The 13,043-nt window shown below is 36.7% G+C and overlaps 1 protein-coding gene across 1 annotated transcript in view; it reads left to right on the top strand.

Annotated features, from left to right (window-relative positions):
• pard3aa (par-3 family cell polarity regulator alpha, a) overlaps nucleotides 1–13,043 on the top strand; it is a 426,774-nt gene that overhangs the window by 191,720 nt on the left and 222,011 nt on the right. The window contains 3 exon segments of the mRNA XM_042714045.1: nucleotides 127–230; nucleotides 1,080–1,163; nucleotides 10,802–10,927. Coding sequence (XP_042569979.1) covers nucleotides 127–230; nucleotides 1,080–1,163; nucleotides 10,802–10,927 — 314 coding nt within the window.

Below are 13,043 nucleotides of genomic sequence, written 5' to 3'. Positions count from 1 at the left end.
TTAAAACAGCAGCCATTACACTCATCTGTCACTTAATTAGATTAGAGCGAGCCAGAGATCGGCTGCTTTATGTGAGATGTGAGGGAGAACCGTTGACTCACAGTGTGTTTCGTTGGTGCTCCACAGGAAGAAGAAGAAGAAGAAGACGAGGAGAGAACAGACAACGGGAGGAATGGCAGGATAGAGCCGGTGGGACGGGCAGATTCCTGTTGGGAGTCAGCTTCACTTGAGTAAGTCCTCACAGGAATACGAACAAATGATTTGGTAACCGCTTTCTGTCATTCTCACAACCAACAAAATCCAACAAATCTTTGTTTTCTACTAAAATGTCTTAAAAGGTAGTCCACCTGAAAAAAAAAGAAAAAGAAAAAAAAAAGAGATATTTAGGAAAATGTCCAGGCTGCCTTTTCCCATGTATTGTAAAACTGTGATCAGTGGCTGTCAAGCAACCAATTTAAGAAATGTAAGAAATAAGTACACACACACACACACACACACACACACACACACACACACACACACACACACACACACACACACACACACACACACACACACAATCTGTATATGTTTTAGTTTATATTTTAACAATTTAAATTGAATCTTAGTTTAATTTTTAATGGTATATAATAAACCCTGATTTGTGTTCCATCAATCCCACTTCTAATCTACTCATTTTTAGCAGCACTGCATCAATTCTTGTGCTCATCTTTTTTTTTTACTGATGTTTGTTGTCCTGTCTCTATCCCCTGCGTTCCTGCCACATGTTTTCTCTCAGGTGTAGTGCGCTCCCTGACTGTTAAAAAACCAAGAACTGGCCCTCTGCAGGCCTCAATCTGATCCTAATCACTTAATTGAAGTGTCTGTTTGGGTCCTCCATCGACCCGTGTGTCTTAATGGCCCCTGGGATTATAGATGGACTCGTGCTGGGCAGGATCTAAACTAGTCTTAGCTTCCGGGCTGGTGGCTCATAGCTACTCATAGCTGCTTTGTCATGCTCTAAACTTTTTATGTATTGCCTTTATGGTTTCTTCTGTTTTGTTTCTCCTCTCATTGCCCTCATTTGTCAATGTCCCTAGTGCAATGTTGAAGCCGGTTGAGGTGTCCAATGGCGGTGGGCCGCTAGGAATCCACATTGTGCCTTTCAGTGCCAGAGACAGAAGGTAAAGCTTTACAAAGCCACACTATCTTCACTGAATTCATTTTATTCTTGTCAACTCATTCCATAGGCTGTGTTTTTAATCTTTTCCTTCCTTGCAGTGTTGTTTTTAAAGAGATCGTTCACCCAAAAATGAAAACTTGCTGTTAATTTATTCACCCTCAGGCCATAGAAGATGACCGTAGGTAACTTTTTTCTTCGGTAGAACATTACAGAAGATTTTTAGCTCAGGCCATGATCCATGGTGATTCATAGAATGCAAGTCAATGGCTACCGGCACTTTAAGAGTCAAAAAAGCATGTACAGGCAAGACAAAATTAATTCCCGTGGCTCCTGACGATATATTGAGGTCTTATGAAGTGAAACAATCAGTCTGTTAAAGAAAACAGAACATTATTTACAGCATTATTACCTGTACTCCAGAGCCTCAGGCAAATGGTAAAGAGTGATGTTCGGTTCATGAATGAATCATTCTGAACCAGTTGAGCCTTTTTAGTGAACTAGATGAACCAATTCACCCGACTGGAGCGTCTGAAACCATTCATGTCTCAAGCAGCACAGATCTACAAGTTGCTCAATCAAAACTCACTTACAGGTGCCTGACAGTCTCTCCAACTCGGAATGAGCCGAAATAACTGCGTATCTGATCCGGTGATGAATGAACTGATTCAGTTCCTCCAAAAGGCACTGAGCTGGGGAAACGGTTTGACTCAGACTGAAGACCGATGAGCTGCTGATATGAGCATGTGTGTACCGAACACTTGAATGAAAGTTTTTATGGTTTCTCTTGGTTCCAAAGAGTCTCACTTCCGGTGTGAGAACGCTGGCGCACTAGTGCTGCCGCATCACGCTGGTACCTGCCTGTTTATTTGTTTATTTGCTGGTACGCTTTTGGATATGTTTCCACTGGGATTTGATAGATCTGGATTACATGGATTATATTCTGGACTATTCTCTTTACTCAATAAGATTTGGATGAATGACCTGGCTTTTTTCGTGATCCTGTCACACTTATTGTCTGCAAGCCCTCTCCATTGCTTTCCATATCCTCCTCGACACCTGATACAGTGAGTCTCCACTCTTTATCATTTTGTGGTGTCAGTCCTCGGTATGGTTGGGTAGCCTTCCCTTCTGTGGATATTGGATTCGATACGGTTCTGGCTAATAGTTAAACTGATACGATGTTGTGTGGGCCCCATTGGTTTTTGGTCATGTCGACAAGTAAACATTTGCAGGTTTGGTTCTTTGGTCTTTTTGTGTTGCTTTTGGCTGACATTAATAAAGTGACTTCTCCCGAGATGGCTTTGTAATTTTCTTCTGCTCAACTTAGAACTTTAAAAGGATCTCTCCACTTGGCTCCGGACACTTATAAATGGTGTGAACAACTTTGAATTTTACGTTACATACACCGTTCAGGGAAGAAACTTCGGACTTATCACTGCTCGTCTTCAAATAGTATTCTGGTTATCTGTACCAACACCTGTGCTTCTAGTAAATCGAGTAATCAACTTTGGAAATCTGAGACCATTACGTTTTGATCCCGTCCTTGGAAACTGCAATATTACATCTTCAGATGTGCAATGTGCCCTTTTGAACACTTGCTCTTTAACTGACAAAGCATCAGTGCTAAATGAAATTATCACTGACGTAAACCTGGACATGCTTCTTTTGACTTAAAAATTTAAACCTCCCAACAACACCTTCCAACATAAACCTCTCAACAACACCTTCTCAACCATTTCTCTCAACCTCATCTCCATCGCAGAGGTGGAGGGTTAGCTGTAGTTTGTCGTGAGAGTATCAAAATATCTAAGATTGAGTTCTGTGACGTTGCATCTTTTGAATATCTTGCATTGAAGATGACTGGCAAAACATCAATGGCTGTAATCTTAATTTATCAACCTCCAAAATTTCATTCAGATTTTTTTTCTCTGAGATTAGTGAGTTACTTACTCTTGTCTGTGCTAGTTATTCATCTGTAATTTTTCTTGGTGATTTTAATGTACATGAAAACACTGTACAATGCAACAAATTGATGTCTGTTCTGGACTGTTTCAGTCTAACTCAACATGTAACTTTTGCTACTCACTCCAAGGGGCATATATTGGTTATTATACAATATGTACAATCTGTCTTATATAATATTCTTGTTAGTGGAACTGATTTTGCTTTTTCAGATCATAAACTACTAAACTTCAGTTTTAGTTTTCCAATTTCTGTTCTGTGGATCCATCTGCTTTTTCTGATTCAATAAGAGTTTCTACCTTGTCAGATTGTTTATTATCCAACTGTCCATCAGAAATATGCAGCATCTATAATAATACCATTTCCCAAATAATACATAAAAAACATCTCTCTAAAAAAAAACAGACTCCATCCACACACACAACCCACCTTTCATCACTCCGGAACGCCATAGCAATGAAAGCTATAGGACCTCGTTTGGAAAGACTGTACAAGAAAACTGGACTCACTGTGCGCTCTTTGGCTTTGAAAGAACATTTGCTCAATTATCGTACAGCCCTCAATGCTGCAAGATCCTATGGTCAACAAACTCACTAACCCTCCACAGCATGTTATTTCTGGCTCTGAGGTGCTTGTGAATAACTTTTCTCATTACTTTTCAGACAAATTGAAGTCAATCACTGAATCCATTTCCAAAGACTCCCCTCATAAAACTGACTCGACTCACTCTACATACTCTCTTACTGCTTTTGCTCTCACTACTTCTGCTTCCATAAGTGATCTAATTGTGAAGTCAAAATCTACGTCCTGCCAGATTGATCTTACACCTACTGTTTTGCTTAAGATGTGTGTTCCTGCGGTTGAACCTTACATAACATGAGTAACTGTAGTTTAATGTCTGCCATCGTTGCAGCAGAATTAAAAATGGCTGCGGTGACCCCCATGCTTAAAAAACAAATACAAAAAAAGACCTTCTTGACGATCTAGACATGAACAATTATAGGCCAATCTCAAATTGACCATTCTTAAGTGAAATTCTTGAAAAAGTTGTGGCTTCACAATTGAAATCTTACTTAAATGCTTATGGCCTTTTTGAACCTTTTCAGTCAGGATTTCGTTAATCACATAGCACTGAATCTGCTCTTCTTCATGTGGTTAACAACATTCTTCTGTCCATGGATTCTGGGTTAATAAACATTGTGATTCTTCTCGATATAAGCTCTGCATTTGTCTGCCATGAAATACTCATCTCACCTTTCTGATATCACTGGTCCAGCTCTTTCCTGGCTCATTTAATACATCAGTGACAGAAAAGATTATATCACAATACAAGGGTACAAATCTGCTCCAGTTTCACAGGGTGTTCCTCAAGGTTCAGTTCTTGGTCCACTTCTGTATATATCCACTTGGTGACATCATACGCATGCATGGACTTCAGTTTCATTGCTATGCTGATGACATTCAAATTTAACTTACCAGCTCTGATAGGTCATCACTGCCTTACTCACTTACTGCATGTATCAGGGATATCAAGCATTGGATGTCCTTGAACTTCCTTAAACTAAATAATAACAAAACTCTGCTACCTCATTCAAAAGGAAGGACCTGTCCTTTGAAATTGACAAGGTTCATGTTAAGCCTTCTTCATCTGCTTATAATCTTGGTGTCTTATTTGACTCATCTCTATCTTTTGCCTCTCATATTTCTTCTGTTGTTAATATCCATTTTCTTAATATTGCACATCTTCGATCTTCTCTGACTTTTAGCTGATGCTGAAATTTAAATTCATCCATTAATCACATCACGTCTGGATTATTGCAATGCTCTATTTCTTGGTCTGCCTAAAAAACTATTGCAAGGTTACAGTATGTTCAAAACTCAGCAGCAAGCGTTCTCACCTCCACCAGGTGTTCTGCTCACATTCCTCCTCTACTGCATGATATTCACTGGCTACCTGTGGCATCACATATTGACTTTAAGATATTACTTCTAACATTTAAGGCATTAAATGGTCTTTCTCCTCCATATCTGTCTGACCTACTGTAGCTCAGATCATCTGAACTTGGTCTTTTGTCCATTCCTCGTTTTCCGCTGTCCACTGTAGGTGGTAGGTCATTTAGTGTAAATGTTCCTAAATTATGGAATTCGCTACCCCTTACACTTCATAATATATAATCTTTGTCCACCTTAAAGACAAAACGTATCTTTTTAATATGTATTTTGGATAATGGGGCTATATGTGGCCTTGTGTTTGTATTGTGTATGTGGGTGTGCAAATGTTTTGTATAGCGTTATGTAAAATGACCTTGAGCTATGGAAAGGTGCTATATAAATAAAACAACTTCTTCTTGGTTTATGTAAAAAGGTGAGCTGACGAAAACTAGTTTATTCACTTTATTTGCTTTAGACATGTAAAACATCCATGTTTCACATAATTGTTGGGTTCTTTAATAATTTAATTGTGTATATATTTCATCATTGTGTGATTACATAAATGAACTAGTGATCAATTTTCCCTGTTTGCCTGAGGTTACAGGTAATAATGCCGTAAATAATGGTCAGGGGTCTTATTTTTAACATTCATTAACTTACATTAAATTAATCAAAAAAACATTAACTTGCATTTTATGAATCACCAACAGCCATGGTTTCAGCTAAAAATCTTCTTTACTGTTTTGAAGAAGTGAAAGAGTCACCTATTGTCATCTTGTATTGCCTGAAGGTGAGTAAATAAACAGCAAATGTTAATTTATGGGTGAACTATCCCTTTAAGACTTGTGTTTCCAAGCAGCTCTTGCCTGTAATCCTCAGCTGTGTCCTCTGCATCCTTCAAATTTCTCTCATATCTTGACAAGTTTCCCTCAACGTGTCTATGCAGAAGTTGACTTTTATTCCCCAGCATGTACCATCCATTTAAGGTTGTTTTTCATCATTCCTCAAGCACGTATTGACAGTATGGCACTCTCTCGAGTGGGCTCCTCTTGAACAAGTTTGCAACTTCTATAACCACATTTTCCAGCTGAATAATGAAAGCAAAGCTCTGATTCTCTATAAGGACACAGAAAGAACAGAATGGGACTCTGCTAAACACTCTGCGCCCCTCCAGAAGGACAAAGGGGACACGGGGCATGGCATTGAATAAATTAGGTAGCTTTATTACAACAAGAAAAGCCTCAATCTGGCCAAGTCAATTCGTCTAAACTGCTTCACCCAATCTGACTAAAAGCTCATCCATATTATTGGTCATTCACAACAGCCAAGGTCAGCTCTGGTAAGAAATGCAAAATGATAAAAGGGAGGTGCAAATGAATGATCTTTTTTTTTTTTTTTTAATTTAGTCAGTGACGACTATAAAGGGATTTTCAGAGAGCTGTTTATTAGACCTAATTTGATGCTGGTTTATGAAATGAATGCCAGACCCCCCGCCCCCCCAATAAAATAAATAAATAAAAATAAAATAAAACTCTTTGATTGTTAAGTTTCAGTATATAAAAGGATAGCCACACTAGGTTTAATAATGATAATAATAATGATAATAATAATAAATTTTATTTTTAAATGTTCAAAAAGTAATATTTAGAACCCATTCTAAATAGTAACCCAGTCTTTCAAGGACAATCCTTCATAATGACACAATAATAGCTACAATAACAGAGCATTAATAATAATAATAATAATAATAAGAATAATAAGAATAATAAGAATAATAATTTTTAAATAAACTTTTTTCAATAACTAATATTTAAAAATGTTGACAATAATAACTACAACGACAGAACATTATTATTATTATTAATAATAATAATAATAATAATAATAATAATCTCTGTTATTGTGGTTCTTATTGTGTGATTTATTGAAAATAATGAATGGGATACTATTTAGAACTGGGTTCTGAATATTAGATTTTGAACATTTAAATTATTATTATTATTATTATTATTATTATTATTATTATTATTATTAATAATAATAATAATAATAATTATCTGTTGTTGTCGATATCATTGTGTCAGTGTGTAAGATTATAAATAGTAGTTATTGCACATTTAAAAATAAATAATAATAATTATTATTATTACTATTATTATTATTATTATTATTATTATTATCATCATCATCATCATAAACTCTTTAACCGTTATTACACAGCCTGCTATATAAGTGTGGATGTGTGCATCTTTTCATACATTTTTACACATTTTTTTCTTCTCACATTCTGGAGCAGTTTGTCCTTGTCTTTGTGTCCTTGAATGAATCTCAGGGTTGTAAATTGTCCCACATCTGATACTTTAGTTAATATCTAATCAGAACTGTCAATTACACTCAGAAAACACAATGGCACACTTCCTCAGCAACACGTCCGTAACGACTTCATCAGATCGTCTCGTGTGATTGGTGGGAGGTGGTGAATGTTAATTCATTAGCATCTTGATAGAGGGCATGGAGGTAATGGCAATGGCTCAGAGTATCAGCTTCTGAAATGACCAGCGTCTTCTCTCTGCCGACAGCGTGAAGTGTGTGACATCTCAGAAAATTACTTAGGCACAGAGTCTTGCAGAAACGCGACTCCAGTAACGAGATCTGATCACATGACCAGCGTTCACAGCAAACAAGGCAGGGTCTAATTGCTCGGCATAAATGGATCCTGATTGCGCTGTTATTTAATTAAAGACAGTGGATAAGAACAGGTGGTCTCCTTCTCGCTGAGTCCTCTGGGCCGTCACTCATGAGACGGCGACTCTGCTTATGCTAAAGCCATCAAAAAGTATTGTCAAATTATATAATGAGGGATACTTGCATAGATGTGTTGCATAGGCTGTATCCTAATTATCATATATATATATATATACATAGGCTGTATCCTTATTATCATATATATATATATATATGATTTGATATACATTATATATAATATATATATATATAATATATATATATATATATCTCTGCAAGTACTGAGATATAATTATCTTGCAAACTATTTAGGGCAGGTAGTATGCAAATCAGGAAAGCCTTGAAATTCAGATTGTTGAAATGTTAAAATTACCATTCTGTCTAAATAAATGAAAAATAAAACACTAAAAATGTGTCCCTTTAAATGCTGTAAGTCAATTGAAGCATCAAAGCATTGCATTGTACAATATGAAAAAAAAAATACTTCATTGGAAGATTTGATTTCACGTTATGACTGAACTTGTCACAGATAATATAGTATGTTTTAATTAGGCATGAGTTATTCAATTTCTCGTCAATCATTTGACCAATAACTGATGTTAAGATTACCATTCTGTCTAAATAAATGAAAAAAATTAAACACTAAGAACTAAAATTAGACGTTATAGCCCTTGAATTTAAGCATTGCAACACTGTATTGCCCTAAAATGAAGAATTGAAAAATTGTGTAAAGATTCGATTTCACATTATGACTGATAACCACAATTTAATTAAATGGCCAAAATTAAATTTAAATGAATTAGTTTGTCTAAATAAATAAAACAAATTAAACACCAAAAAACTAAAACCCCCCAAAATAAGGTTAAAATGCTACAAGTAAATGTAGGCATGACTGCAATATAGTGTACGGTACCAAAAAAAATAAAATAAAAAAATGCATAATTATGTCGAGATCATTTAACAGCATGTCTAGCTTTTTAAAAGATGAAGTGAAAAAATAAATGTTAAAAAACAAAACAAGGGAAATGCTGATACACAATTACATATCTAATTGCAAATACATTAATTAGTGTTGATTTATTATACCGTAGCTTAATGATATATCTTGCATGCTCAATGTTAATATTTTGCATTAATGTTGGTCATCAAGTGCACATCCTGTTGGACATATTTGTTGCGTGTTTTGAAGTCATTTAGAAGTTCAGAGTGACCACACCTAAAGGCTCTGTTTTAAATGAATGACTAATGAGCCTCTACAGATTGTCCATCAGTCCTGTGGGAGCTGAACTGATCCTCGCTCTTCCCCACAGCTGCTCTGCATCAAGATCATGAAGACAAAGTGCGAGCTGTGTGATTACTTCACAAGACCACACCATAGACTCACCACAGCCAAACTCTGCACTCAAACCCACCACAGCTGTCTGCTGCACAGTTTGTTCTGTTAAAGAAGGGTTTGATCTATAGATTCGTCCATCTGTCTGTTTCTCCAGCAGATTCAGTCAAAGTATTTATGCTTTATTTGTTCCTTCACTCACATCACCTATTCAAGCCAGGTTCTGCTGTCTGTGCATTTAAACAATCTATTTCCTGCCTGCTGCCATCAGCACGCGCACACACACACACACACACACACACACACACACACACACACACACACACACACACACACACACACACACACACACACACACACACACTTATGCTCCTAAACTTTGTTAATATTAATGTATTGTTTTAGTTTTAGTGAAAGTTTGCTGTTGAAGATTGCTGATGTGACAGACTCAGGCCTCAGGGAGCGTACGACTTCATAAGCTCTATTTATATCAGAATCTTCTATATGCTTTTTTAAACCCATCAAATGCGACGCTGCATTTCACATGATTGCATCTCAGGGTTTGTAGATTAGGGGCCGCAGCGCTCTGAATCCGAAACCACAGCAGGTCTGCGAACCGTGCCAAAAAATCCATATGGCCAAAGGTGGCTTAAGTTCAGAAAGTACTTTTTTGATGTATTGAGTTGAAAGAGAGCCGCCAGGAACAGAAAACTTCTCAAAAGCTCAAGATCAATGGGATCTGTGTTCTTTTTTACAGTACTTGTTTCTAGATTTGATAAAGGTGACACGGTGCCGTCTATCACTAACTCTTATCCTTTCTTTAATCCTTTTTGAATATGAAATATATATATATACTGTTCTTGACTGGCTGATATTTTCATGAAAGGATGCAGAGGACACACAGGTTTGTTTTTTTGATTGTGTTGAATAAAATTTTTGTAGTTTTGTGTTTTACAAGCATTTACCATGATTACTATAGTTTCCACCAAAATACTACTACTTGATAATATTAAATATCACAAACAAACACACACACACACACACACACACACACACACACACACACACACACACACACACATATAATAAATAATATTATTATTTTTATTGAAGGCTGATTTACAGAAATTAGGAAAGCTTCTTAACATTTTTAAAGGAGATGCCATATTAATTAATTGTGTTACTGTACTATAAGTGAAGTAATTAATATTTTAATAATAGTCATATAGTTAATCATTTATATTATTTATATTTTATTAATAATAATAATAATAACAACAATAATTTCATTCTGAATTCTGAAAGCTTCTGAGGCTGTTTAAAGAAATCACAGTGTTAATTTCTTGACATGTTCAGAAGTTATAATAATTGTAGTAACGGGTATTTTTGCGGAAGCTGTGTTTACCATAGTAAATATTTGTAGCACTCTGAGCTCCAGGGGCGTCTGATTCCTCAAAATATCCTCAAAACTGCTTGTACAGTGTGTTTAAATACATTGATTGCATAATGCCATTAAACTGAAGCTAACTGTGTGTTCAGTGTTAGATCATGCCTGTTTGAAGCTGTGCGTCTGTGTCAGGCTCTGACAGTAATGTGTGGTGTAGCTGATCTGAGAACAGCGCTGACACTGAGCTCAATGTCACTAATATCTGCTGTGACTGTTCCAGGACGCTGGGCTTGTTAGTGAAGAGGCTGGAGAGGGGCGGGAAGGCGGAGCGGGAAGCTCTGTTCCAGGAGAACGACTGTATCGTCCGGATTAATAACACAGACCTGCGCAACATCCGATTTGAACAGTAAGCCCCTCTCTGGAGGAGACACAGAGACCGTCTTCACGCTTCATCCTTCAACCTCTCTGTCTTTCCACACTTTCATGAGCTTTCAGTCATCCTCAGAGCTTTGAAAGCCTTGCTATCAGCCTTTCATCTCGCCTCTCTCTCTAACTAAACACAGAATAACATCTCTGTTTAAAGTTTACAGAAGTTGTTCGTGGATCAGATGCAGTAGAGGTTATCGTAAGGTTGATTACAAATCTTTCTTGATTTCCTTGAAGGTTCGTGCAGTACGATAACCGTACTATCTGTTTTTCTGATAGACTGCATTGCCTTCAAAACATTCAAACTTTGTATAAACTTTAAATTTCACACTACTTCAAACTGAAAATCTTCAATCTTCAAAATTTTTCAAACTTTTTTTCAAATTCAAAGTTTGCCTTGACAAACTTTTATTTTTATTTTTTATTTTTTTATCTAGTTGAATATATGAACTTATGTCCACCCACAATCAGACAAACTCTTTCCCCGCCATTGAAGGAATCTTCTGTGTTTTCACTGTTATACACTAGGAGACGCTATTACACATCTTCTGAAAGAGTACAGAATCTCTGGATCAAAACACTGTAAAGAAGAAGCACAAAAAAGTGATAGCGTATGTAAACAGATGCATACAGTGCCGTGAAAAAGATTTTGCCCCCTTCCAGTTTTTTTTTTTTTTTTTTTTTTTTTGCATATTTGTCACACTTAAAATATTCAGATCATCAGACAAATTGTAATATTACACAAAGATAATGCAAGTAAATATAAAAGCGGTTTTTAAATGAGGATTTCATTTATTAAGGAAAAAAAGCTGTCCAAACCAACCTGGCCCTACATAAAAAAGTAATTGCCCCCTCCTGTTAAATCATGAAAGAACTATGATTAAGAACATTATTTTATAAAGTTGAGTTAATTTCACTAGTCACATCCTGATTACTGCCAGACCTGTTGAATCAAGAAGTCACTTAAAATATAACCTGTCTGATAAAGTGAAGCATGCTTAAAGAGCATCACATCATGCCACAATCTAAAGAAATTCAAGAACAGATGAGAAACCAAATAGTTTACACCTATCAGTCTGGAAAGGGTTATAAAGCCATTCCTAAGGCTTTGGGACTCCAGCAAACCACGGTCAGAGCCATTATCCACAAATGGAGAAAACTTGGAAGAGTGGTGAACCTTCCCAGGAGTTGGACTCATCCAGGAGCTCATAAAAGAACCCAGAACAACATCTTAAGAGCTGCAGGCCTCACTCGCCTCAATTAAGATCAGTGTTCATGATTCAACAATAATAAAAGAGACTGGGCCTGAAACGGCATCCATGGGTGAGTTCCAAGGCAAAATCCACTGCTGACCAAAAAGAACACAAAGACTTGTCTCACATTTGCCAAAAAATATGTTGATTATCCCCAAGACTTTTAGGCAAAAATTCTGTGGACTGATGAGACAAAAGTTAAACTTTTTGGAAGGTGTGTGTCCCATTACATCTGGTATAAACCAACATTCAAACATGCAAACATGGTGGTAGTGTGATGGTCTGGGGCTGCTTTGCAGCTTCAGGACCCGGATGACTTGGCATAATTGATGGAAGCATGAATTCTGCTCTCTATCAGAAAATCCTGAAGGAGAATGTCCAGCCGTCAGTTTGTGACCTCAAGCTCAAGCACACTTGGGTTATGCAGCAGGACAATGATCCCAAACACACCAGCAAGTCCATCTCAGAATGGCTCAAGTAAAACAAAATTAAGGTTTTGGAGTGACAGAGTCAAAGTTCGGGCTTAAATCCGATTGAGATGCTGTGGCATGACCTTAAACAGTCCATTCATGCTCGAAAACCCTTCAGTGAGGCTGAATTAAAACAATTCTGCAAAGAAGAGTGAACCAATATTCCTCCAAAGCGATGTGAAAGACTCATGGCCAGTTATCACAAATGCTTGATTGCAGTTGTTGCTGCCAAGGGTGGCACAACCAGTTATTAGATTTAGGGGGCAATTATATTTTTCACATGGTGCCAGGCAGGTTTGGATTTGTTAATCATTTAACCATAAATGATTAACGATTAAATTAAATCACTTAAAAAAAATGAAACAGACGCATC

The sequence above is a fragment of the Cyprinus carpio genome, chromosome A24, assembly GCF_018340385.1.
Source record: "Cyprinus carpio isolate SPL01 chromosome A24, ASM1834038v1, whole genome shotgun sequence".
NCBI classification, from domain to species: Eukaryota; Metazoa; Chordata; class Actinopteri; order Cypriniformes; family Cyprinidae; genus Cyprinus; species Cyprinus carpio.
The sequence above is the reverse complement of the archived record's forward strand: the minus strand, read 5'-3'. Positions and strand labels throughout refer to the sequence as shown.